The sequence below is a fragment of the Typopeltis vanoorti genome, chromosome 9 (assembly GCF_054136105.1).
Source record: "Typopeltis vanoorti isolate ZY-2024b chromosome 9, IOZ_Tvanoo_1.0, whole genome shotgun sequence".
In the NCBI taxonomy this organism is placed as follows: domain Eukaryota; kingdom Metazoa; phylum Arthropoda; class Arachnida; order Uropygi; family Thelyphonidae; genus Typopeltis; species Typopeltis vanoorti.
Window position 1 is genome coordinate 18755122 of NC_143557.1, and position 26841 is coordinate 18781962.

Consider the following 26841-nt stretch of genomic DNA (forward strand, 5'->3'; position numbering starts at 1 on the left):
CTTTATTCCACCGTATTCTGTGGCGTGTGTGTATCCAGAGCATGGGCCGCAAGCCCAGAATGACTGTATTTGTGAAAACGGATGTAGTCCTTCTGTTTCGAAATTCTGATATTTGCTGTCCTGCCTGTTTGGCCAAAGTAAGACAGTTTACAACTGCAAAGGACCTGGTAAACACCAGGTAGGTCTAGGGGAAGTGGTTGGTCTTTAGTGGAGCGGATAAGAGATGCCAATTTTCTGTAAGGTTTGTAACAGGAGGTCAGGTCATGTTTTTTTTTAAGATTTTGGTAATCTTTTCCGAGGTGCCTCGGATGTAGGGAATGGTGATGGATTTAGAGTAATCCTTGTTGTGGAGCAGGGGAGGGGATCTGTGGTTTGTAGGTTCTAATATTTTTTGGATTTTGGAAATCCACAGATCAAATTTCTTTTGGGGGGTAGCCATTGGCTGAGAATGTGTTGAGGATGTGATTTAGTTCAGTGTTTAGGGCCAAGTCGTTTGAGCAGATTAGTTTAGCCCTGTTGTATACTGGGTGGGTTTTCTCAGTTTACAGAAAACCCACCCATACAGGCAGATACATTCACCAACAATCCCACCCCCCCCCCCCCACAACAATATGGAGTAGTGAAAACACTATACAACAGGGCTAAACTAATCTGTTCAAACGACTTGGCCCTAAACACTGAACTAAATCACATTCTCAGCCAATGGCTACCCCCCCCCCCCCCAAAATCCAAAAAATATTAGAACCTACAAACCACAGATCCCCCCCCCCCCCTCCACAACAAGGATTACTCTAAATCCATCACCATTCCCTACATCCGAGGCACCTCGGAAAAGATTACCAAAATCTTAAAAAAACATGATCTGACCGCCTGTTACAAACGTTGCAGAAAATTGGCATCCCTTATCCACTCCACTAAAGACCAACCATTTCCCCTAGACCTACCTGGTGTTTACCAGGTCCCTTGCAGTTGTAAACTGTCTTACTTTGGCCAAACAGGCAGGACAGCAAATATCAGAATTTCGGAACACAAGGACTACATCCGTTTTCACAAATACAGTCATTCTGGGCTTGCGGATCATGCTCTGGATACACACACGCCACAGAATACGGTGGAAGAAAGCTACAGTGATACACCGTAGCAAATACAAATTTGAAAGACTCTTTATGGAATCAGCCTCAGCCCTAAGAAATTCTCCAAACCTCAACAAATTTGGTTTATGCGACTGCCCCAAATTTGGGAGGCCTACATCAGCAGACCTTCAGCCCAACGGCCAAGAACACCTACTTAGCCCACTAGAGGGCACCATCAGGACTGTTAGGAGAACAATAGCTTCATCTCTTCATTCCCAGTTTCTGTGTTGTAGTGCCTACGTGCACGTAACTTTTTTTGTAAGTTCCTTTAGAAGATGGCAGTGTGATGTTGCCGAAATATCGGAAAATATTTATTAAAGTTTAATGTAATTTATATCCTTAACTACGTTGTTCAATTCCTTAAGTGTTTTAATAATGCATAACCAACATATAAGCTTGTCTACGAGAATCAGCATCAAGAATTTTTAGGTGATTCACCATAAACATGAGGACAGTATTACAAGCTTGATTGGATTTGGGATTTATATGAAACAAATAACTGGTCATAGGAGAAATTACTATCTTCAGCAGAAAAGAATGCCAAGAAAAGTGTTAAGTAAGAGGCAGTTTGAGAAGAGAGATTCAGTTTTGGAAGAGAGATTGAGGTGAGCATTATCAAATGTAAGTGGAGAAGATCTGAAGTCTTTTTTTTGCCAAAAAAAAAAAAAAAAACTATTTTAGAAGCATTGAATTTGGCTTGGTTGTTTTTCTCTCAAACAAGTATACTGTGGAGATCAGTGTTATTACAGATGATATCGAAGCTTGAGCACTGCAAGGCTTGTCACATGAGTAGAACGATTATGGTGTGCTGTCAAAACTACGAATAGGATTCCATCAGGAATAGATGCCTTTGTGGTTTCCAAGTTATTCAAGATTTTTCTGTCTTTCTGGCAGAAGGTCATAGGAGGCGTGTGATGGAATGTTCTAGGCAAAGGAAGTAATTTGCCATTGTCATCTATGGAGGAGTTGGAAGAGAAGAATGAAGCCAGAATATCAGCTTTTCAGTAATGAAAGCTTTTCCATTCCAACATGGATTATTTCTGTAACAAGATCACAAGAGGTTTCTGGATCTGAAGAATGAAAACAGTAGTCTGACCACGGAAAAGAGGAATAAAAGTCATATAAGTTCTCACACTTGGCATTGTTATAATGCCTGAGTACATGATGTTGTGAATGGTTAAGGGAACGATGTCCACCAGAGATGAAATTTTGATAAGATTGTGATCTGAATTACCGAGAAGAGTAGTCACCTAGAAGGAGATCAAGTTAAGAACAGTGAAGAGGATTGTCAGGGAATTCTTGTAGTGAGATGATCTGTTTTAAGTCATTACTTAGAGCAGAAACCTCCACCTCTCTTCTGGTGACATTTTTATATCATCAGTCCAAATCATAATATTCTTTCTGCTTTCTCTAGATCACATGCTCAGTGCTTTTCTTTTCCATGATATTGTAAAGGATGGTGTATCCCAATATGCTGTTCACTTATGTTATGCTTGCTCTTGATTGCTATCTTACACAGCTATGCAGTCAACGCTCACTATAGCAAAAGCAAACACTATTATACTAGTCTCTCTCACTATAACAAACTACTAAAGGTCCTACCAAAATCTCATAGGGAGAATGGTATGCTAAAGGAAATTCACCATAGCAAACTATTCATGTGGTGTCTGAGTTTGCTATAGTGAGAGTACTCTGTGTAAGGACTTTTCATAAGTTTTCAAATGCAACAGTGTTATGGTGATATTATCACATTGCTAACATAGACAAACATTTAGTATAAGAGTGGTATTATTTTACCTCATTATTATAAATTGTTGATTATTAATGTCTAATGTTTTTTTTTTCTTTCTAGTATAACTTCAAAGGGCGTGGTTATTTGACTTTTGATACAATTACCCTTGTTCCTATACAGAGTAAATTGTTGGATCCATTTATGCTAACCTCTGAAGAGGTAATACCGTAATGTATCTATATTTGAAGATTAAGTTATTCAAAAAACATCTCTTTAATATATTTTAAAAAGAATTGCATCTTCATTTCATATTTTCATGACGTTCTCTATTATCATTGATAATAGAGAACTGCAGACAAAATTGGTTTTCCTTGGTCAATGTTAAGTACACTTGGAAAATTCCTTAGAAAACTTCACGTTAGCAATATTAGTTGCAATGCTTTAGCAGATATTATATCAAATATTTCTATTCTTTTCCCTATCAACTTTCACATGACTAAATAGATGCATAACTTATAATTCTTATGGGATCAGTAAACTTTACTTCAGCTAAGTATAGTTTTTCTCCTTGCAACCCTGTTTTGAGATATATAAAACAGAAATGAAAACGACAGATGGAGAGCATTCCACTCTGTATTTTGATACTCTGACCACATTTAGAATTTAGTTTTGTTTTCTTTTTATAACAATGTAATATAATCAAATGTATGGTCAGTGACATTTTATATCATTAGTTCAAATCATAATTTTCTTTCCACTTTCCCTAGATGAATACTTGCTTCTGTAGCATATAGATATTGAGAGTAATGTAACATTTGTTTTGAAATAATTTAATGGGATTCAAACTCAGGATGTGAGGACACTTGCTTATTGATTTTCTTTTCCAGGATATTGTAATGAATGGTGTATTCCTGTACAGTGTTTTTATTTTCAGTATTCATCTGTACAATGTAGTTGCCAACTTTCACTGTTCTTTACTCATAAATGGAGGACTAAAATTGGTTATGTAATTAAATACGGTGACTTGATTACTTTATGTACTAGAGGTACTTCTAAAAACCTGAAAATATTTTAACCAAATCCATCCTTAGGATTTCTTTCATACTATCATAAAAATTTCAGCTGCATTCTGCTCAGTCACAGTTATCATGACCATTATTCATAATATGGAGGACGTATAGAATCCCTTGAATTTGTGTTTCCTTATTTTGGAGAGATGCAATGGAACAGTAGGTGTTAGAATCTAACACATACTGCTCTTTAATATATATATATATATATATATATATATATACACATATATATTATATCAGATTTTTAGTGTAATTTCTGGAGTTACAAGCATACTATTTATAAATCATACAGGATGTACTGACCACACTTATTCAATTCAGTGTGTAAATTTTAATTCTAAGAGATTGCTGAAAGAATCTTAGAAACTATGACAAACATTTTGAGCTGCTTCTGTAGCATATAGATATTGAGGGTAATGTAACATTTGTTTTGAAATAATTTAATGGGATTCAAACTCAGGATGCTTGATAAGGGATTTTCATTTGATGATGAGCTAGTTGATCTCACAGCAAAGTCCCTTTCCCAAGAAAAGAAACTGAAAATTTGACCTTTACACAATAGACCAGTGAGGACCAAATCCCAGCTTTAAAGGTGCATGCAACTCACTAGAAAATATCTTGTACTCTTGGGCCTAGGAAACTTGACCACTCCTTCAACATGCTTAAAAACAATGCAGTTAACAGGCATGATATTATAATCATAGCAACAGTGTGTAGCTGTGAGGAGTTTGTCATATTTTTTCTTGATAACTGAGAAGAGGCAGAATTTGCTTTTCTTCATTGTCATTTTCTGTATATCAAGGGTCATATCAGATGTTATATAAGACAATCTGAACACAATTAAGATTTTGTGACTAGTTTCTAATCAACAACCTTCTTCTGATTTGATCTATTATTTGTGGTATCTGATGTCAGTTTTGATCTTCCTACAAAACATGGAAACTTTCTAGAATAAAACAGATCAGTTAACTCATGTTGGAGGGGAATATTATTAGCACTGAGAAAGGATTAAAAACTAATTTTAATGCTTCCAATATCTCCTGAAGACATCTTCAGGGATTACAAATACCTTAATGTAACAACACACACAAATACAATACAATGATAAATAAAAACACGTGAGTGAAACTTTATTATAGTTTTTCCTAAGCCAAGGAAGTGCCAAGGATCTAAATTCCCTAACAGACTATCAATCTATTGCTCTGATAATCTCGCTTCTGCAATATCATTTGACAGCTGATCATCTAGTCTGATTGGAAGCATTCATTCTAGATTCCTTCCTAAAACGTGAGCACTTAGCATCAGTTTTCCTTGATATGGAAAAAGCATACAACACTGCTTGGAGATTTGGAATATTGTAGATTCCAGCTAATTGGTTCACTGGTTAATCGGAACAGCTATTTTATTGGAGCATATCTGTAAGAACAAAAACAAAATGAGAACAATTGGTAACTTTTACTGCATGGAGTGTTAGAAAAATTACATAATCTTGCTTCAAAAATTTAGTGCTGGTGAGCAGTGCTGATGAAACCCATTTTATCATGTCACAGTGGATGGTTCTCCACGCCACACTGTTTGGATCAGTGAAAGGAATGAATCATGTGACAGCGTTACACTTTTCAAATATGCCAGGAACTTATAAATGAAAGCTATCATTAGCTCTTGGAAAAAGGGCCTTGACGCTTTAAAGGATTAGAATGGAGAGTTTATCATGTGATCAAGATTGTGTGAATTACATCTGAATTTTTTAAGAATTGGCTTATGAGTTGGGATATGGAATTATAGCAGAAATAAAGAAAAAATTTATGGTTTTTGACAACTGCTAAGAAGATTATCATAAAAATTAATTTTTACAAGCAAAACAGTTTATATTTGTTGAGGAATTAGCACAAGACCATTCAAAACTGATTTGTTCACTGTGGTTTGAAGCATTCAATCAGGGATATGCCAGATAGTGAAAATGACATCTGATTAGAAGTTAGCCACATCAGAAACTATAAACAATTTATAGTATTGAAGACTACAGTCAATAATACAATGAAAATGAAGATTTTGAAGAGGAAATTGCAGCAAAACATCAGAAGAGATTAGAAGAAACAGAAAATGATGAGGATGACACTCCCAAACTTGAATAAGTGACCACCCAGGACGGTAGAAAATTTATTACTGGATTACAGTTGGACTGCGTTATACATAAATTGACCGAGTGCCAAATTGATGTTTTGGAGATTAGTTTGCCATCTGACGTATAATGTAACCTACCTATAAAATAATCGAGACCGAGCAGGAATCTATATTTTCACAGTTTTGTTTCAAAGAACTAACCGCCAAACGAATAAGTTCCTTAAGTTACGGGGATAATAAATCCCATATTATTTTACTGCCAGGTACGAAACTCGGAGATCGAAATCCATCGAAATCTAAGAGTTTTATGCCGAAGAACTATTGGCGAGTCCAAGCATAAGTGATCGCTTGGGTAGTACAACACTATGGCTGTGAAATAATATGGGATTTATTATCCCCTTAACTTAATTTATGTCACCGGAAAAATAGTCTCTTGGCTCTTTATCCTAGGAATAAGTTCCTTTTGACCAAATGCCAAATTGATATTTTTGGTAAAAATATCACTTTGGCGCTTGGTCAAGTGATGCACAATGTGGTCCAATTCTGTTTCATGAAGGAAGGCAGTATTATATCTGCACTAAATACCTGCACTGATTGTCCTTATCTGTAATCGATTAAAAAAAATGACGGGCTAAGCGTGTTTAATATGCATATAAATGAAATTAATTTTATGCAAATATTTTATTTTATGTGGGTGGTCTGAAAAGTTCTCAGCCTCAACCATAGATGGCAACACTATCGATAAGATTTTTTTTTTTCTAAGTTGGTACATCTGTCATAAGCATCCATGTGAAATTGCAAGTCAATCTATCAAATAGTTTTTTTTATACAGCTGTCTGAAGCAAAAGTGTTGTCTGTATGCCTTGAAATGGATAAAATTGAGAATCATGCGGTTATTAAATTCTTTGTAAAAGAAAGTTTAATGCCAAAAGAAATTCATTTAAAGTTCATAAAAGTATATGGGCACTCTTCTCCTCGATTTCGACAATTAAGAAATGGACTGCCGAGTTTATATGTGGCCGTACCAGCCTTGAGGATGATACACATGAAGGATGTCCAAAAAGTGTTAACAAAGTGTTAAAAGAAAGGATTATGTTAACAACACCAGAAATCATTGATCAAGTGCATGAAATTGCTGAGACTATAGGCATTTCAAAAGAATGTGTAGGATATATTTTGCATGAAGAATTGCAAATGAAAAAGCTTTGTGCAAGATGGGTGCCACGCTTGCTCACAGCAGATCAAAAACGCGCTTGCATGAAAATCTCTGAACAGTGCTTGGAGCGTTTTAACAAGAATAAAACTGATTTTGTGCATCGATTCATTACTGTGGATGAGACTTGGATTCACCATTACATGCTAGAATCCAAACAGCAGTCAAAACAGTGGACAGAAGCCCGTTGCTCAGTGCCAAAGAAGGCAAAGTCAGTCCCATCAGAAGGAAAGGTCACGGCATTGGTGTTTTGGGATGCTAAAGGCATTTTGTTTATTAATTATCTTGAAAAGGGTAAAACAATAACTGGGGAATATTATTCTAATCTTTTAACCAGACCAGACGAAAAAATTCGTGAGAAAAGACCCAGTTTGCAGAAGAAAAAGATCGTCTTTCATCAGGACAATGCACCCCCCCCCCCCCACCCCCGCAAAGGTGTTTTGGCAATGGGAAAATTAAGGGATCTGCACTATGAATTGTTGGAACATCCACCCTATTCCCCAGATTTGGCTCCCTCCGACTTCTATTTTTTCCCAAAAGTAAAACTTTTTCTTGCTGATTGCAGCTGTAGAGGGGTATTTTGCAGATCTTACTGAGAACCACTACATGGACAGAATAATGGTGCTGGAGCATCGCTGGAATAAATGTATTAGTCTTAAGGGAGATTATGTTGAAAAAGAAAAATAATTTTGAAATTATAAAATTAGTTTTTTCATTGTTAGGCCGAGAACTTTTCAGACCACTCTCGTAATTAGTCAGTTGTTTAAGTCTATTTGTTAGTCAGTAATTTTGCTACACAATAAATGAAAAACTTGCTTAAAGTTGTACTTGTCTTATGTACATACACCTTTTAAACTCTGAACATGCAAATTTGTTTAATTGGGACAGCCACTTAATTATGCTATTCTAATGAAATGCACTGTATTGAAAGACTTACACAACTTTAATCTCAGAGGGAATCTCCCTATCTCTTTATCAAGTGATTTTTATCCGACTCATCCTTCCAAATCTGAGTGGGAACTACTCTCTCTCTCTCTCTCTCTCTCTCTCTCTCTCTCTCGTGACTCAAGAAGAGAGAGTGCTACAAGGTTTCGTAGCTATAAGTGTCATGCTTTCTGCAGTCAAAGTTAATTTGATAACTGAACAACTTTCTCCAACTCTAAGTAATCCATGTGGATAACATTACTGTCTTCTGTCATTCATATAATATGATTGTCATAGAAAGACAGGTGCAGCAAGCTATTGATCATCTTTCAAAATGGGCACTTTCAAATGGCTTCAGATTTTCCCAGAACTCTGAATAGGCCAAACTTTAATCCCAGTTGTGCCAGAAACTAGATTCTTGGGACTCATATTTGACAAGAACCCAGCATCCTCCCTCCCATGCACCAGCTATGAGATAAGTGCTATAAAGCAGTGAATATCCCCCTGCTCCCCAATTTCTACTTCCAGGATTACTGACAGATGTTCTTTGCTTTGATTATACCATGCACTGATTAGGTCAAAACTTGATTACGGGTACCGGGTCTATGCTTTTACCAGGAATGGTACTCTGCAGTGGTTGGATCGTATCCACTATCAAGCAGTAATAATGCCAACTGGAGCATTTCAAACTTCACAAATCCTTATTCATAATCCTTATTGCTTTGGTGTCAGTCACTGTCTTTACTTGATGCTCTAGAAGTAAAGAGCCTGTGAGACAATCCTGCATGGTCAACTATTTTTTTATTTGAAGTGGGAGAATCTATACAACACTCATTTGATTGCTATAAGATCCTCTGGTTTTGAACAAGAGCTCTCTTACAAGCTTTTGATATTGGGGTAGACAACATAGCACAGACACTACTAAATACACTACCACCATGCAGCTTTTCTTTCTGCAAACTATCCCAACATTCCACTCCTGTTTTCCACAGCAACTCTTTCAAGCACATACAAATAAATATTCTGATTTTGTGCATGTGTATATAGATGAGTCAATATCAGAGAATCTAGTGGGATCTTCTGTTTTCTTCCCAGACAGCTGAATAGTTGCTCAGATCCCAGTGGAATGTTACAACCTCACTGCTGAGCTTTATGCTGTAGTGCTTGCTTTAAACTACATAAGACTTCAATGCATAATATGTACAAATTCACTAAGCTCTCTACAGGCAATAAGTTATCTAGAGGTGCAGAAACATCTAGTGTTCTCTCATATTCAACATGATCTCTCTCAATTATGGAAGCTACACTTGGATGTAGGCATCTGTTGGATTCCAAGCCATTGGGATTAATGGAAATGCAGATGCAGGTACTGTAGCTAGGTCAGCTTGTTTTCCAAGCATTTACTGCATGCCTGTTCCATACACCAATTACTGGGAAAGCATAAGATACAAATTTTTATCTCAGTGGCAGTCATCATGGAATAGAGACCAATAATAAGCTCCATCAGATCAAGCCTGAAATCAAATTATAGCAGTCTAGTCTATGCATGGACTATAAAGAGGAAGTTGTTCTTTCTCAGCCCTGCACAGGTCATAGTAATCTTACATACTCTTTCCTATTGGGGTGACATACCTATGGGTGAGTTGTGAATTATCAGACTAGTCATTCATATTTTAATTGATTTCCCATGTTTTTTTGTCACTGAGTGCAATCATTATTTTAGTCAGATTCATAATCTATCTGAGCCCTATATCTCAAGCAGATTTTATATGATTCAACAAGTGTCACCCCATTTTTCAATTTTAAACGAGTATCAGTGTATATCATCTTCTATACATTATGTACATCTTAGCTTTATTAGTTTAACTTAGTCTATACACTGAGTTTTTATGAATTTTTTCTGCACTTATTTGTATACTCCTTTTTACACTCTTTCTACACCCTTTACGTATATGGGTGTAGAAAGAGTGTAAAACAAGGGATACCTGTATATTTTTATATACAGGTATCCCTTGCTTAACGCGGGATTTGATTAACACTGTGAAATTAATTTCGGTAAATCCTTGATATACGCAGCAGGAGTTTGGATTAATGCGCCTTTAATCCTGTGGAGCTTGCAGCTGATCTGACATACATGCAAAATGTTTAATATAAATATTCTTACACAATTCAGTGTATAGCTTGGAGGTCATGAGTAGTTGTGCATTCATATGTTATGAGTGATATTCCACACTTTTTTGCTGTCAGTTTGGTTTAACACCATGTTATGTAAAGGTTTGTGATATTTGACAGTAAATTTTTTTTTTTTTTTTTTGTTTAATAATTTCTAGATTGTAACTGAAAATAAATAAACCATCATGTATTACTGAAATAGAGAGCCAAAGGCTTATTTATCATGCATGTCCTCTAGGAGATGTGCTTTACATTATGAAAAATACTAAGGAAAGAGATCTGGAGATTACTCCACCTTTACTACGAGTTTCCCATAAGGTTGCTTATGCTCACCCTCCGAAACTTTTAGTTTCTATATATTCGGCACGAAACTCTTGTAATTTCTATATTCGGCTATGAAATAATGTTGGATTCAATATCCGCTTAATTTGTGCCATCATGTATTACATTTGCAGTGTTTTTTCTTTGTTTTATTGCTTGTTTGCAGAGGTCTGGAGAGTCATTTTGCTTGTTATCGTAGAATTTATGCTGATAAGAAAAAAATTAAAACTGTTCAAATGACTCTTGATTTCCTTTGATAAAAAATTTGTAGTAAATAATATAGGCACAAGTATTTAGTAAACATTTACTTTGTATTCATTTTTTATCTTTCCTAAATGAGTACCATATAAAAAAAAATTATTAATACAGTAATCGATCATGGACGAATTGTAATTTTTACCATTGATTATTAGATTTGATTAACGTGATTTTGATATATGTGATAACATCGAGGGATTTATTAACTGCATTAATCACGGGATACCTGTTTATATGCTCCCAATTTATACCTCATACACTAGCATGGTATGACCATAGCTCTCAATGTGTCATTAACCCAAAACAAATAGAATTATATTTGTTTGGCATTTTTGTCAGATCTGTCCAAAAAGTAAGGTGAATTATTTATGCTGATGAACAGTAATCATGGAAATGATAAATAGAAAGTGAATGTAGGAAAAACTGAATATCTGTATGGAAGAAAATGGACTAAACCAGGGAGAGATGGGTTATTGGTCAGTCTGGATGCTTTTTTTTTTATGCGACTTCCACTCACAAAAGGTGTAAGCATATATACCATAATACCGAGAGTGGATTAATGATATTTTTCTATTTTTATTAATTTTATATAATTTTTTTGTATTTTTATATATTTTTTACATACTCTAGAAATGCTTCTTTAAAGACCAAATGTGGAAATGTTTCAAGTCATGTTTATAATAATAAACATGACTCTGTTCCTCATTAAGCCTCTGTTCATCAGGTGATGAAATTCATCCTACCACCTAATGACAGTCACAAACATCCATGCCCATGGTTGGATTTAAACCTGCGACCTGTCGGTTGGAGAGTGAATACATACACTAGCCACTCGCCAACCAAATCATCAAGGTACTGAGTTAAACATTTATAGGTAGGGAACTCTTAATGGAACTACCTAGGTGTGAGAACATTACTCAGTGGACATACACATTTATGATTTATATAGGATCAGGGGGAGTTGGTAGTAAAGTAATGTTCAGAGTGAAGGTGAAAAAAACAAAACAAAACAGTTTCTTGGTTGTTTGGAGGCAATCCTTGTAATACATTTATGCTAAGGAAGATTAGGAGTTAAAAGCTATCCTTATATGAGAAGTCTTTATCAAGATTTGGGTATTATCATCAAAAATCAAAAGTAACAGTTGGGTGGAAAGAGAGTTTTTTTTTTTTTTAAGAAATAAGGCAGATAAATTTGGCGTGAAAATGAGTAATAAAAAGACCAAAGCTATGAAAATAGGCAGGGGCATAGAAAACTTCAGCTGCATTCTGAATGGAGATCCTATAGAACAAGTAAAATATTTCAGCTGTTTAGGCATAGTTTTTATTGAAGATGGCAGGTTAAATCTGGAAAAATAGACAGCTGAATAAGCAAAGCTGGTATGAATAAATTTATATTGAATAAGAGAGAAATTAGCTAAAATACAAAACTAGCAGTATACAAGACCGTGTTTTAGCCAGTTTTAAGTTATGGATCTAAGTGTTGGGTTAGAAATAAAGCACTTGATCAAAGACTAGAGATCACAAATATGAGGGTTCTGAAAAAAATTAGGGGAGTGAAGTGATGGCATCAATGGGAAAATCATATTAGAAAAGAACTCATTATTAGCATTCAAGAATATGTCAGCAGAGCTAATCTAAGGTGATATGGCCACTTAAAATAGAATGGGAGAAGAAAAGTTAGCAAAACAGGTGTTCGATGGCAGGAAAGAGACACAAAAGAAGAACCAAGGTCTAGGTGGATTGATTCAGGCAGAAGTGCCTTAGAAGCATGGAATGTTAGATATAACAATATTGAAGTTTTCACAAGTAATAGATTGATTGGGAGGAAAACTGTTGATAGGAAATTAATGATGATGTAAACTTAATCATGTAGTACTGTCATACTAACCTGAACACTCCTTGGGGGTACATATCAGGAAATTGATGATGATATGACAATGATGATAAGCAAAATTCAAAATTTGAATTTTGCTAGAATTAATGTTAACAATGTTAGAACCTTGTTAACTGAAGACTGTATCTGTAACTTTAAATACTGACCTCCAAACCAGAAAATCTAGAAATTTTGCTCATTTGTATGATGTCTGGTAGAACTGTTTAATTTGATTTGCACTCAACTGAAGATGGTTGATATATAAAGATGGGACTTTTTTAATGTGAATCCCATCCACAAATGGTATTAAACCTGTTGTACATTAGTACCATATGTGAGTTATAGATTAGATAATCTAGAAATCCTGGTTTAGAAATAAAACATACGACTTTTTCACACCACTTCCAGGCATACAGTAAGCAGGGTCTTGCGTTTGGCAACAAAATATAGCTACTACCTAAAGACATTCATCCATCCATCTGTTGGTCAGAAAACAGAATTATCCACTTGACCAACCATGCCATGTGAAAGAATGGAGCCATGTAGTATACCAGCATTAGTTGCAGAGTTTGAGAACAAAGATTCACCATTTGCCATCACACATAATGTATGACTAAAATGAAAGATGGCAAAACCCCCATTGCATGGGAGTTTACTTAATAAGGCTTTATTCCAAACCAAATTAGATGCCTTGAAAATATAAAGGAGAATCAGTCTCTCTTTCTTCCTTTTGTCTCTTTCACAACCAGTTGGTATTATAATTTTTTTTTAAGCTATAGTATAGGCAGAAAACGACAATGGAGATTTTCACAAAAGCCAGACCATATATTTGATTATTCTCTCAAACAGCTTTGCAAAGGGACAGGAGATTTAAAGTGGAATGGAAAGTATTTTCTTCACTGATATGAATTGTCTCAGTAATGAATTCAGTGCAGATGATCTAATTAAAAGACTGGAAACCATTATCTCTTCATTTCCTTGAAAATCTAAATTGAAAGCAGCTGTTTTGTTGGTAAAATTCAATAAGCCAGAATTGCCTGCACACTTCATTATTATAGCTTATAATGAAGTGTATGAAATTGCATGCACACTTCATTAAAATGAAGTGTGCAGGCAATTTCATGACATAACATTGTGTAACTATGTTATTAATATTTGTTTATGGAATAATATAGAATTTAGCAACATTATTGAGAAAAAAATTGTCATCATGTTTATTGTAAAAGATTGTATCATTTTAAGTTAAAGGTTACTTATGAGATATGCAGTAGTTCAGGTTACACTGTCAGTTTAGGATTTACATTCTGTTCTCTTTAAATCTTTAACAAAACTTAAATATGTGAGAGGGGGGGAGGGGCTGTCAGTAATAGATAAATGTATGTTTCATTCAGAAATGGTAATTCTGAATGAGTAATCCAATTACAGAATAAAATTGTAGATAAACCTTAAAATTAGAAGTGACTTTTTTCCCACATAATTATAAGTGTTTCAAAAAAATAAAGTAATATTACATCACTTGTGAACTTATGTTATTCATAGGGGTTTTGAATAAGAGAAGAAAGTGTTTTCAACATCTATTTCCTTGTAGCAATACTAACCTGACTTGCAGAGATGACAGAGTTATCATTCCCTTGTATAAGACCCTGATCAGACCACACTTAGACTATTGTTCTCACATTTGGTCCCCAGGATTTGAAGGGGATAAATTAACTGTGGAAAGGGTATAAAGGCAGATAACAAAGATGGTTTCAGGACTGTACACTGTTAGTTATGAGGATCGACTGAGGGAATGTGGACTGAAGAGTTTGGTGGATAGAAGAAAGAGAGGTGATATGATTGAGACTTTTAAACCGTTGAGAGGTGGTTACAGGGTTGACACTGGGGATTTCTTTTGCTTCGTTGAACAGCGAAAAGAAGTGATAATAAGGGGCCATCCCTTGGAAAGTACAAAAGGAAGCTGTGACCATGAGAGTGAGGAGTGGTTTCTTTGCATGGAGGGTGGTTGAACCATGGAATGCATTGCTTGATAGAGTGGTGAGAACGAGAAAGGTCATTGAGTTTAAGGAGTGGTATGATAGACTTTGTGTTTCCTAGGAGGGACCTCCCACGATAAGTCTTTTGAATCCTCCATGGAGTCAAAATAATAATAAACAACAATAATCAAATAATAATAATTTTGTCATGTTGTACCATCAGTCTGGTGTGAGACAAGGATGTACATTATCCCCTCTGTTATTCATTATCTATATGGATCACATTATGAAGGAAAGTGGTATTAAACATAATATCAAATTTGGAGATGTTAATGTGAGCTCTTTGCTTTATGCGGATGATGTTATACTTCTAAATAAATCTGCTACAAATCTGCAAGATTCTCTGGCTAAATTGAATAACTGTTGTACTAGATATGGTATGAAGGTCAGCAATAAAAAGACAAAGACAATGAAAATAGGCAGAATCATTGAAAATGTCAACTGTGTTGTGAATGGAGAACCTGTGGAACAAGTAAAACATTTCAGCTACATAGGCGATTTTTAGTGAAGATGGTAAATTCAATATAGAAATAGACAACAGAACCAGCAAAGCTAGTATGGTGGGAAGTCAATTGAATAAATTCATATGGAATAAGAGAGAAATTAGTCGGAACACTAAATTAGCTGTATACAAGACAGTGTTCAAACCAGTTTTAACGTATGGATCTGAGAGCTCGGTCAGAAGTAAAACACTTGAGCAAAGACTAGAGACCGCAGATATGAGATTCCTGAGAAAGATTATAGGTGTGAACAGATGGCATCAATGGCAATATCATATTAAAAATGAGGATATTAGGAAAGAACTTGACATTGTCAGCATCCAGGAATGCGTTAGCAGAGCTAATCTCAGGTGGTATGGTCACTTAAACAGAATGGGTGAAGAAAGATTAGCAAAACGAGTGTTCTCTGCCAGGTTGGCTACAAAACGACCCAGAGGAAGAACAAGATATAGGTGGATTGATACGGTACAAAGTGCCTTAGACGATAGAAATATAAGATCTGATAATGTTGGAGTCTTGACAAGTAACAGACTCATTTGGAGGAAAATTGTAGATAGGAAGTTAGTAATGATATAATTTTTTTTCATGTAGTACTATCATATCCTGTACACCCCTTGAGGGTACATGGCAGGAATTTGATGATGATGAATAATATAACACTAGGTGACATTGCATGACCATTGTATGGCTATGCTGTCAGTCACAAGATGGACGATTAAAAACATGGTTGCTGGCCTGATTGGCCGAGTGGTTAGAGTATCTGCTCTCCAGCCAAAAGGCTGGGGATTCGAATCCCGCCGTGGGCATTGATGTGTGTGAAAATACTAATGGTGGTCTTCGGCAATAGATAGCGCTGGTGTAGATGATGAAAGTACTTGTAGTTGGTGGATTTGAGTGGTGGAGACGGAGAGTTATTGAGTAGGTGCTCTCCCTCGATGAGTCCTGGTACTCCCTGGAGGTGTTATGTAATAATAATAAGAATAATAATACATATATCTGATTTTTCATAGTATTTGTTTCATGGATAGGTGGGATAGCATAAGGGTCAAAGCCAGATAACTGGGAAGAGACCTCTCCATAGTCTTTAAGGAATGCAGAGAACTGACCATGCTTCTGATCTAATGTCCAGTTTTCATCACCATGTGCTGTCTCCTCAGGAGGTATCCGTTCAGTACTGAATAAACGATGATGAGCTGATAGTTTGGCACTGAGATGACTGAATTGTACTTTCTACAGGCTTAAACCATAAATAAATATGATGGTGCAATATGTTGAAATTTCATGTTAGCTGGGGGGCATCAGGCAGTTAAACAAGTTCCCCCACTGTTTTTTCATGAATCTAGGGTGAACAGTGAAAAATCAGCTACTGAACAAACACACTGTCAGAAGGATTAAAGGTAGGAACCATGAACATAAGGAGTATCAATAGAAAGGAAATCCATCTTGCAGTTCAACTGGAAAAGTACCATGTGGGCATAATTCATTTAATTGAGACAACGAAGACTAAAGCAGGTGAGTTCCTGCTAAATAATAAATGCAAGAGCTCACCTGTTTTATTTAGACAATAATGACCAAGGAAAGGAAGGAGTGGCAATTTCATTGAACACTAAATGGGAAAATAAATTTTTTGATTGGATGGCAATTTCAAGCAGTGTTATATGGACAAACATCAAACTGTGGAAATAGACTGAAATTTATTTCTGCCTGTGGTCTCAGAGAAGGCTCTCCCAAGGAAGAATTTTTCAAGTCATTAGAGAAGACAGCTGACATAAAGAAAACAGAAAAGTTAGTCCTTGTCAGAGATCTAAACAGCAGAGTAGGAAATGATTCCCAGGCATATGGAAATGTGTTGGGAAAATTTGGAGAAAACAATAAGGCTAATAATAATAAGTACCTGCTGGATTTCTCTTCAGGATACTGACTAGTCATTATTAGCATGAAGTTCCAATATAAAGATGTGCACAAGTTCACATGGAGAGAAAACATAAGAAATAAGAAAGGTCTCTTTGACTATGTCATTGATAGTGATATCTTCATGCTGGTTTGGAACATAAGTGTGTGTGTGTGTGTATATATATATATATACACACACACACACACACACACACACACACACACACACACACACACACACAATATATATATATATATATATATATATATATATATATATTGCATAGTATATAGAGGATTTGAAATTAAAAGTGAACACCACTTAAAACTAAGTAGGATAACAATGAATATCACATTGAAAAGAACAATGTATAAGAAATTTTTAAAAACAGTTAAAGTTCAGTAGCTTATACATTTGAACTGTAGACCAAGTATATAAATATTGTTCAAGAAAAAATGAAATAGTTCAAAAACAAGAACAAAAGATTAATTGACTCAGCTAAAGAAGCATGTGGTGAAGTTGTCTGCTAGGATAGAAAAATAAGAACAGTATAATGGACAAAAGAAGTTAAAGAAGCAGTTCTAGTAAAGAAGAAAAGATGCGAAAAGTTCCTTACATATAAGTTTGCAGATGCCTTAAAAGTGCATAGAGAAAAATGTAAGGGAACTATGCTGTGTAAAAGTAACGAAATGAAAGCAATGGGAAGAATATAGCATATAAATATCAGTAAGTGACAAAATGTTCTTTAGATTGTTAAAAAATTTAGAAATGGAGGAAAGAGTACTTTTTAAAAATTGATAAATGTGATATGAGAACTGAAGATATATTCTACGTTTGCTGTAATTACTTTGAAAGATTGTTAAATTAAAGATGTCCAGAAAATATCGAAGAGGAATATAAGGAAGGGTGTGTGTGTGTGCGCGTGCACTAGCCCCCCCCCCCCCGAGTTCCAGACTGGTAGGCCGGTTCTCCTTGGATTCTGATGGACACCCAGAGTAGCCCCTGAGTTTCAAAACATTTCAAATAACTTGACAAAAACGTGACACAAAAAGTCTTATCATTCTATATCTATAGGGTAGATATATATCAATAATCTTGAGATAAAAAAAAAAACTGAAATGTGGAAAGGCAGCAAGAGTATAGATATTTGACCAGAAATGTTAAAATGTCGAAATATAAACGTACAATGGCTACTCCATAATTCAGAAGGCATGGTGAGAAGGTTGAATACCAGATGATTGAAGTGGAGTTCTCATAATACCTATTTATTAAAAAAAAAAAAAAAAAAAAACTGAATGTGAGAATTACAAAGGAATTTCTCTATTAAGTGTTCCAGGTAAGATTTATGGAAGCATGTACTTGGGAAGAGGCTAAAAAAAATTGTGAACAAAGAGAATCAGATAGGAGCAAACTGTATTTAGGCTAAATAGAGGTTGTCACGATCATATTTTCATCTTATGACATATATGCCCAATTCTCCATTCACACAGCAGATTGGTTCCAGATGTGAAAACCCGATATGAACAATACATTATTTCATTAATCCGCTTAGGCATGGACTGTACGAATGTAGAACACGTTTTTCTTATTTCTGCATCTCGAAACCTTGCAATTATAATGGATTGTATTAAGTTATCCTTTGTATCATAATTTAATTTTCCAACTCTCTTTTTCACTATGGCTTGCAAATTTTCTGTTGGGTTAATGTCAAAAGAGTTACCTAGCCACTGAAGCAATAAGATGTTTTGATTTTATAAGAACCCTTTCACTTTTTTTTTTTTTTTTTTTTGAAGTGTGGCATGTAGTGAAATACTGTTGGAAGATGAGTTCTTTTCTTTCTAGATCTGTTGTGCCACTCTTTTCTCCAATATTTTTATGTATTAGTCACTTTTCATCATTCTGTCAACAGGCACAAGTGAACCTGCACCATCACCATCATGTGTAAAACAAACCCAGAACATCTTTTTAGCTTGGTGTTTAGGAGCTTGTTGAAGGTGAGGAGAAGTCTTCTCAGCCACTAATTTGCAAACATAGGGTACTAACTCTCCTCGGACAATGAAATGGCTCTCATCTGAGAATATGACTTTCTTCCACTTCTCAACAGTCCAGTCTTTGTACTCTTTTGCCCACTGGACCCTATTTTTCTGCATAGGCTTCATCAACAGTTTTTTTTTGTTTGGTATGTTGGCAGTCCTCCCTGCTTCCAACAATCTTCGACAGAATCTCATGTCAGAAACATTAATCCCACTAGATACCAAGTCTTTATTTAAGTCTACAGCAGTACCCACACACTCATTGGCAATTGTCTTTGAGTCATGGATGTGTGCTGAGAAAGAGTACATAATTTTGAACACTTGCTTGGAGATGTATCCATTTTATAGCTACACAAAATGAACGAAACACTAAGAATGTCGACTTGTTTACACTGTTAAAAACGCACTATTAATAAACATTGTAGAGACAGTTAAAATATGCTGCACTCAACCAAAATAATGAACTAAAACCTAAACTGAAACCAAAAAATTATTGCGAACTGCAAGAAAACCAAACCAAAACTTGATGAAATGTGGCTTGTTTGGATTAATTTGTTCGCTACTATACATATCTTGAGGGTAAACATCAAGAAATTGGTGATGAAGAAGTTTCATGGTACAAATGTATGAAGTAGATATCTCCCCTTTATCTTCCATAGCTACTACCCTACAAAAATAATTCAAAGCAGTGTCATCTGCAAAGATCATTTGGAACTTAAGCTGCTTTCTTAATCAAACTGAGCTGAAAGCTATTTTAGTAACATGGTGGATCAGTTGCATCTAGCTACTCATCAAATGCTTGGGGGTTTCTTGCATGGTAATGTTACACTACATACCACACACTTCCAGCTGTACACTTAAATGGTTACTGCACCCTAAATGGGAATCTTTGGACCATATTCCCACACTGAACTTGTACACTATGATTTTTGTTTGTTTGACCACAGCAGGAATTGCAGGAAAACACCTGGCTGGCAAGTGATTTGCAACTAGAGCTGGTGCCGTACACTCTCATTTTCTGGAGATACTTCAATGATTTCTTCTGTGTTGGAAATAACTAGGATTTATAAATGCATCAACATTTTTGGCAACTATTGAAAAAGCGATCTGTACTGAAGTCTATTTGTGTTTCTTTCATGCATCTATGTCAGAATCATGTCTTTTGCATAAGACTACATGTTATTTTATTTACTGAAATTTTCTAAATACTTTCAGTGTAGCTGAGACACTATTACAATGTTATATAGTTAACATCATATCTTTTTTTTTACAGCAATGTGAATAATGCTAATATTGTGAAACAGAACCTATGAAAGATTTATTAAAACATGTAATTTTTATGAGTATGATGAATTTATGATGTATAAAGACTTTCTTTTATAAATCAGATTGATTGGCTGGATACTTACCATCAAGAATGTAGAGACGTAATAGGAAAGGCATTAAAAGATGAGGGCAAGATTGCTGCTCTTCATTGGCTACTGAAAGAAACACAGCCTTTAGGATGAGATTTGAAATATCCTTTTAAGATTATTCTAGTAATTGAAATGTTTGTCTAGAAAGTGAAATCATGAATATATTTCCAACTGATTACTTTTTATGTTGCTTTTCATCTGGGTATTCTGTGAACATAGGTTAGATGAAGAATAATGTTTTTGAAGTGGATTTTGTTATATTTTTGATTTCCATTTTCAATATTGAGTTTATAGATGTTCATTAAAAGCCAGACACAATTTTGGAATAAGTAAATGTATTGAATTTTGAATAAAACGTTTCTAATGTCATGAGTGAACACAGTAGTGTTTATGAGCAGTGTTAAGACATAGTGTGGCTTTTTATCATATAATTGTGCCTTATTTTTTTCATTTTCTGGATCTAAGTCCCATTCAGTAGTGTTTGTTGTTGGAATTCTGTTTATTTATTTGTGTTTTGCTACTTATTTGTTCCTACTGCTTCTACTTTTTGAAAATGGCATCTGTAAAGAAACACACGTCTGGTACGGATAGGTTTGGCACAAAGATTGAATTCTGGATAGCTTTGTGAGAATTGCTTCATGTATGTACTCGTGAAAGATTTGTGGGCTGTTAGAGTGAATGAAAAGAAGGAAAGCATTAATATATGTGAAAAGTGTATTGATAGGGAAACAGAAGTGGTCTGACTGAAGAGAGAGAGAGAGGTGTGATATAGCAGCTAGAGTGGAGAATGTTGGTGATGGTAGAATGGCCTCAAAGACACATGGATTGTTACATTTGTATGCAATGTAAGGATGTATTGGAAATAAGAGAGCTGAGTTTGTTGCATTGATGGTGTCAGTATTCTCAGAGATAATTGGTATAAGTGAAATGTAATTTTCTTAGGATGATGTGATGTATGGAATAGAAATAGAAGGATATACAATTTTCTGAAGGGATAGGAAAGTGAAAAGAGGAGCGTAAGTGTGTGTGTGTGGGGGGGGGGGTATTTAATAACAGCATCCTATCAGATGCTGTTATTAAATAACAGCATCCTATCAGAAATACTAGCATAATAATTTCAATTTCACACCACACAGATTCAAAATTCAAAAATACACATGTATTATCAATTGTGTCCACAAGTTGTGGAAATTGATAATACATGTGTAATTTTGAATCTGTGTGGTGTGAAATTGAAATTATTATGCTAGTATTTCTGATAGGATGCTGTTATTTAATCCAGTGAATGTAGAGGATACCAATGACTGAAATGTTTAGGAAAATTGGTTGATCACATAAGAAGATGATGATCTTGATTGGAGACTCCAATTATAGGAATATAGAATGGAATGAGGAGATAGAGTACGGGAACAAGAATGGTGAGTTTGTGTTGAATTTCTAAGGGATAAATATCTTAAGCATCATATAACTCAAAGCATATAGACGTCAAGCTAAATCTGGATACAATTCTGTAACACACATTGAATAACATGGATAAGAAGTGCAATTTGGTCTCACTATTTCATCCACCTTGCCGGTAAGGAGGTTAACACTGCTGCCAGTTGGTGAGAGTGATTGTGAGGTACAAGTACATGAAGTACTTGTTTGGGACAAGGTGAAACAAAAATAGGTTACTGCCAGAAAAGGATATGTGTGGAATTATAAAGTGGGTGATTATGGGAAACTCTGTAGTCAGCTAGCATGAATATGGTGGGTAGATGAGCTGTGCAGAAAAGATGTTTACAGTACATGGAAATTCATGAGACACTGTCTAACACAAGCAGTGTATAACTGCATTCCAAGGGTTAGGCAAATAAATAGAGTAGGAGTGAAATCGAGCAAGATGTATTTGAAAAGAAGATTACGGAGGAGGTATAAGAGTTGGTGGCGATCAAATCCATGAAGAGTAGATTTTTTACATGGAGAATTGTGAGTGCATGGAATGCATTACTGGAATGTGTTGTTAATATAGAGAGTGTTAAAAATTTTAAGATTCAGTACAATAAATATCCTATAATAATAATAATACTGGATATGGCATTATTAAAGTTGTGTTGTATTATGTGCATAATACAACAGATCAGAATACAAAGACATATTCGTTAATTTTTTTTCTATTCCATATCCAAGATTCATAGAATACATGCACAGGCTTTTTTGTTTGGGTTAATTGTTTTCATTAAAAATTATTATATTCATCTTATGGACTTGAAAAAAAAATTATTATGGCAGTTCAAGATAAAGCAAGAAAGAAATATTTCTTTCTTGCTTGTTTTTAACATTTCCCTTTGCACTCTCTCAACAGTATCAGAATCACTACAGAAACCGGGAGACCAGACCTGTGCACAATAGTCCAAGTGAGGTCTTATCAAGGCCATTGTAAAGAGGCAAAATGACTTCCTTATCTTTATATGTCAAGGTTCATTTCAGCATTGCAGTTATTCTCTGAGTTGTATTTGCAATCTTTGATGTAATAACCCCTGAACTTTAACTTCCTATATACTAAAACTCCAAGATCCCTTGCCTGATCAGTTTCTTTTAGCATAATCCAACCAATATAATATATGATATTGGATATCTAATCACATCAAAGTGCATGACTATATACACACTGCTTGGAAAAAAATCAGTGGACACCCCTGTGGGCAAGGTGCATTGTGCCATGTCACATGTTTGTAGCTGGTATAAATGAGAAGAATATGATGCTCCAAAGTCATTGCAACTATGTCTGGGTGAAATCGCTGTGAGAAGGGAACTGATGGAGTTTGAAAGAGGTGCCATGATAGGATGCCATGTTACAGGTCCATCTCTTCAGCAAATTGTTGACAAATTGGACCTTCCCAGGTCAACAATCAGTGATACCATACTGAGATGGAAGTGCAGGGAGTCAACTGCAAGTGCTTCTCACAGTGGATAACCCATCACACTCAGCAAACGTGACTATAGATTGCTATGAAGGATAATATGTAAAACTGCCATTCATCAACTGACATGTTGAATGTGGAGTTACTGCCTGGATAACAAATCTGCACAAAAATGTTCAGAACAGAGATGACAAGATGGGTTTCCATGGTAGGACCACAATACGAAAGCCCACATTACCCAAACCAACATGCATTGTCATCTTCAGTGGGACAAAGAGCATGTGCAGTGGGATGTGTAATCTTGGAAAGCTGAGTTATGGAGCATTGAATCATGCTACACCCTCTACCGAGCAGATTGACTGATGTGAGTGTGGCAGATGCCCAGTGAACATCTCTTACCAGAATGCATGACACTAAATATGAAATTTGGAGGTGGCGGTGTGATGGTATGATCCAGTTTTTCCTGGTTTGGCCTTGGACCTCAATTTGTGGTGCCACAAACACTGAACTCCAAGAGGTATCTGAACATTCTGGACAATGCAGTGCTTCCTACTTTGTGGCAATAGTATACGGAACTGACCATTGTCTCTTTCAGCAAGACTGCCATGTGATAAGGCTGCTGCTGTAACTGCATGGTTTGTGGACATCAGCATCATCACATTTGACTGGTATCTACAGAGCCCTGATAGAGCCCTATTAAATATCTGTGGGAAGAACTGAGGTGTTGGGTGAGGTCAGTGAATGTCTGCCCCACAACAGGCCAGGACCTCATTACATGCGTTCAAGAAGAATGGTCCAAAATTCTCATTGACTGCTATCATATGCCCTGTAGGATTGCAATGAAAGGAGGTCCTACAGCTTATTAAGATGGATGCCATGACTGTTTGTTTTTCACACTATGGTGTCCATTGACTTCTTTCCAAGCAATGTATTTGCTAATGTTGAACTGATAGCCATTTTCACATCTCCACAATTCCAGCCTATTCAAATCATTCTGCAAGTACTGCTTATCATCAAATAGTTCTGTGTCTCTTACCAATTTTCTTCCAAATGTCATTATAGTATATATTGAATAACAATGGACCATGGACTGATCCTTGTAATTCACTACTGGTTACCTTAAATCTTGCAGACTCTCTTTCCCCATATTTTGATTTCCCAGATTCTCATTCCCAATTTTTGATATGTGTCAGTCAGCCATCATCTTATCCATACTAATATTTTATATTCCAATTCCATTTTCTCCAATTTATGCAACAGTTTTGCATGCTGTATTCTGTCAAAAGCCTTAGCAAAATCGAAAAGTATCATGGTGTATCCATTACCCTTGCCTAACTCAGTGGTAATATTATTATAAAATGAGAGCAACTTGCTCAAACATGACTTTCCCTGAGTAAACTCATGCTGTTCATTGTGAAGTATAGATTCTATGTCAACTCACTTCTATTATGCAAGCCCTGGCCAACTTTTCCAAAATCTTCACTACCACTACAGAGATACTGATAGGTCTCGAGAGTTGAATACATCAGTCTTTGTCATCCTTGCACAGTGGAATTACCACACATTCTTTCCACTCCCGTGGGATCTTACCTGTTCTGAGACTTCAATTATATAGCCTGGTCAGAGGAATAGCCAGTTTAGCTCAACACTCTTTTAGCATCTGTGCTGATATCTCATCACTTCCTATTGCTGAATTTTTATTCACTTGTTTGTGCAATAGCTGTAGTATCTCTTCCTTGTACACCCGGGTTTCTTCATCCATTGAAGAGGTATCAGTCAGCTTAAACTTCCAATACACTAAAACTCCAAGATCCCTTGCCTGATCAGTCAGCTCAATGTTGCATATGCTATGTTGATAACTTTTAGCAAAATGGGCACTCATTAGTTGAATAATCTTCTGCATCTGTCACCCATACACTATCTACAGTCAGTAGAGTTATTCTTTCATTTACTTGTAATATAATGAACAGAATTCTTATATGTTGTCTTTAGTTTGCATAGCCAATTTCTTTTCATACTCAGACTTAGCTTTTCTGTACAGCAGCTGACTAATTTAACTCTTCTAATAATATTCAGAACTTACATCATCCTAATGTATATGGTATTCCAATACCATAACACAGAACCTAGCATACTCCTCGGGTGGTCATAATTTCCTGCTTTATAGTTCACCATGTAACTAAATGGAACATTCATAAACTTAGCCACTGCATGTTCATTGTTACCAACCAGAAATAGTATAGTTATGTCTTTAACTGAAACATACTCTGATGCTATAAGCAGATCTAATGCTCCATGACCTTGAGTTTCTTCTGTTGCATGCTGTTTGTTGAGCTCAATAAATTCAGTTTCATTCATCTCCTAAGATTTCACTGCTACCCAGTGTTTGGATAATTAAAGTCCACCATTATGATTATTTAATAGTGCAATTCTTTGTCACTAGTAACTGATCTACTAGGGCTTTAACAATACTCCTATGTATTTGTTCTTGTTTGACTCCACCTCACACCGAATGGCTTCAAACCCACTGCTACAAGGCAAACCGTAACTAGTATTGCAGTCATAGGTTTTAACTCTAACTGGATTTAAGTTGTCCAATATCACTAGCAGCAAATCCCCTCCTCTTATATCCTGTCTATCTTTCCTAAAAATACTGTACCATTTACACTCAATATCAGTTAGTATGTCTGCCTCTGATAGCCAGGTTTTGCTAATGTCTGCAATTGGATGTTTCAATGTAATAATGAAGGCAAACTCTACCCTTTTTTGTGATACTACTAGGATTTGTGTACAGCTGTAATAAGTTACCTACATTTGTATACTTCTCTCTGTATTCTGCATGACACAGTTGGACAACTTGCTGATCTCTGTTCTCATCTAGCATCTTACTTATGCACAAATCCTTGTGTCTGCTTGATAAGTCCAAGTCACGCAAACACAAAATCATTCTCTCCTCAATCATTTCCATTAGAATGTCCCTTTCCCATCATTTACACACAGATTCTTGCTATTCTTCCCAGCATAATCGAGTTTATCTTAGTATCTGATTTTACTTTCAAAGGTTGTAATTCACCTGAACCCAAAAGATTCTTTTTTATAGAAACCATTACTAAGAGAGAGAGAGAGAGAGAGAGAGAGCAAGAAGGAAAGAAAGATATATCAAAAATAAGATCTCTTAATTGTAGTCTGTTCTGTGTTGATGAAAATTAAGAAATCCTGTTTTATATATCATCAAATGGC

The 26841-nt window shown here is 35.6% G+C and overlaps 1 protein-coding gene across 3 annotated transcripts in view; it reads left to right on the plus strand.

Moving 5' to 3' along the window:
* Window positions 1-26841, plus strand: part of LOC150102909 (xaa-Pro aminopeptidase 1-like) — a 416385-nt gene that overhangs the window by 385316 nt on the left and 4228 nt on the right. For 2 of the 3 annotated variants that reach the window (XM_090398385.1, XM_090398387.1), the window contains 2 exons: window positions 2986-3084; window positions 20672-20797. In XM_090398385.1, coding sequence (XP_090254511.1) covers window positions 2986-3084; window positions 20672-20791 — 219 coding nt within the window. In that variant the 3' untranslated portion in view covers window positions 20792-20797. Of the gene's footprint in view, window positions 1-2985; window positions 3085-20671; window positions 20800-26841 lie in introns of all 3 variants that reach the window. The other variant, XM_090398386.1, reaches the window with a different exon arrangement.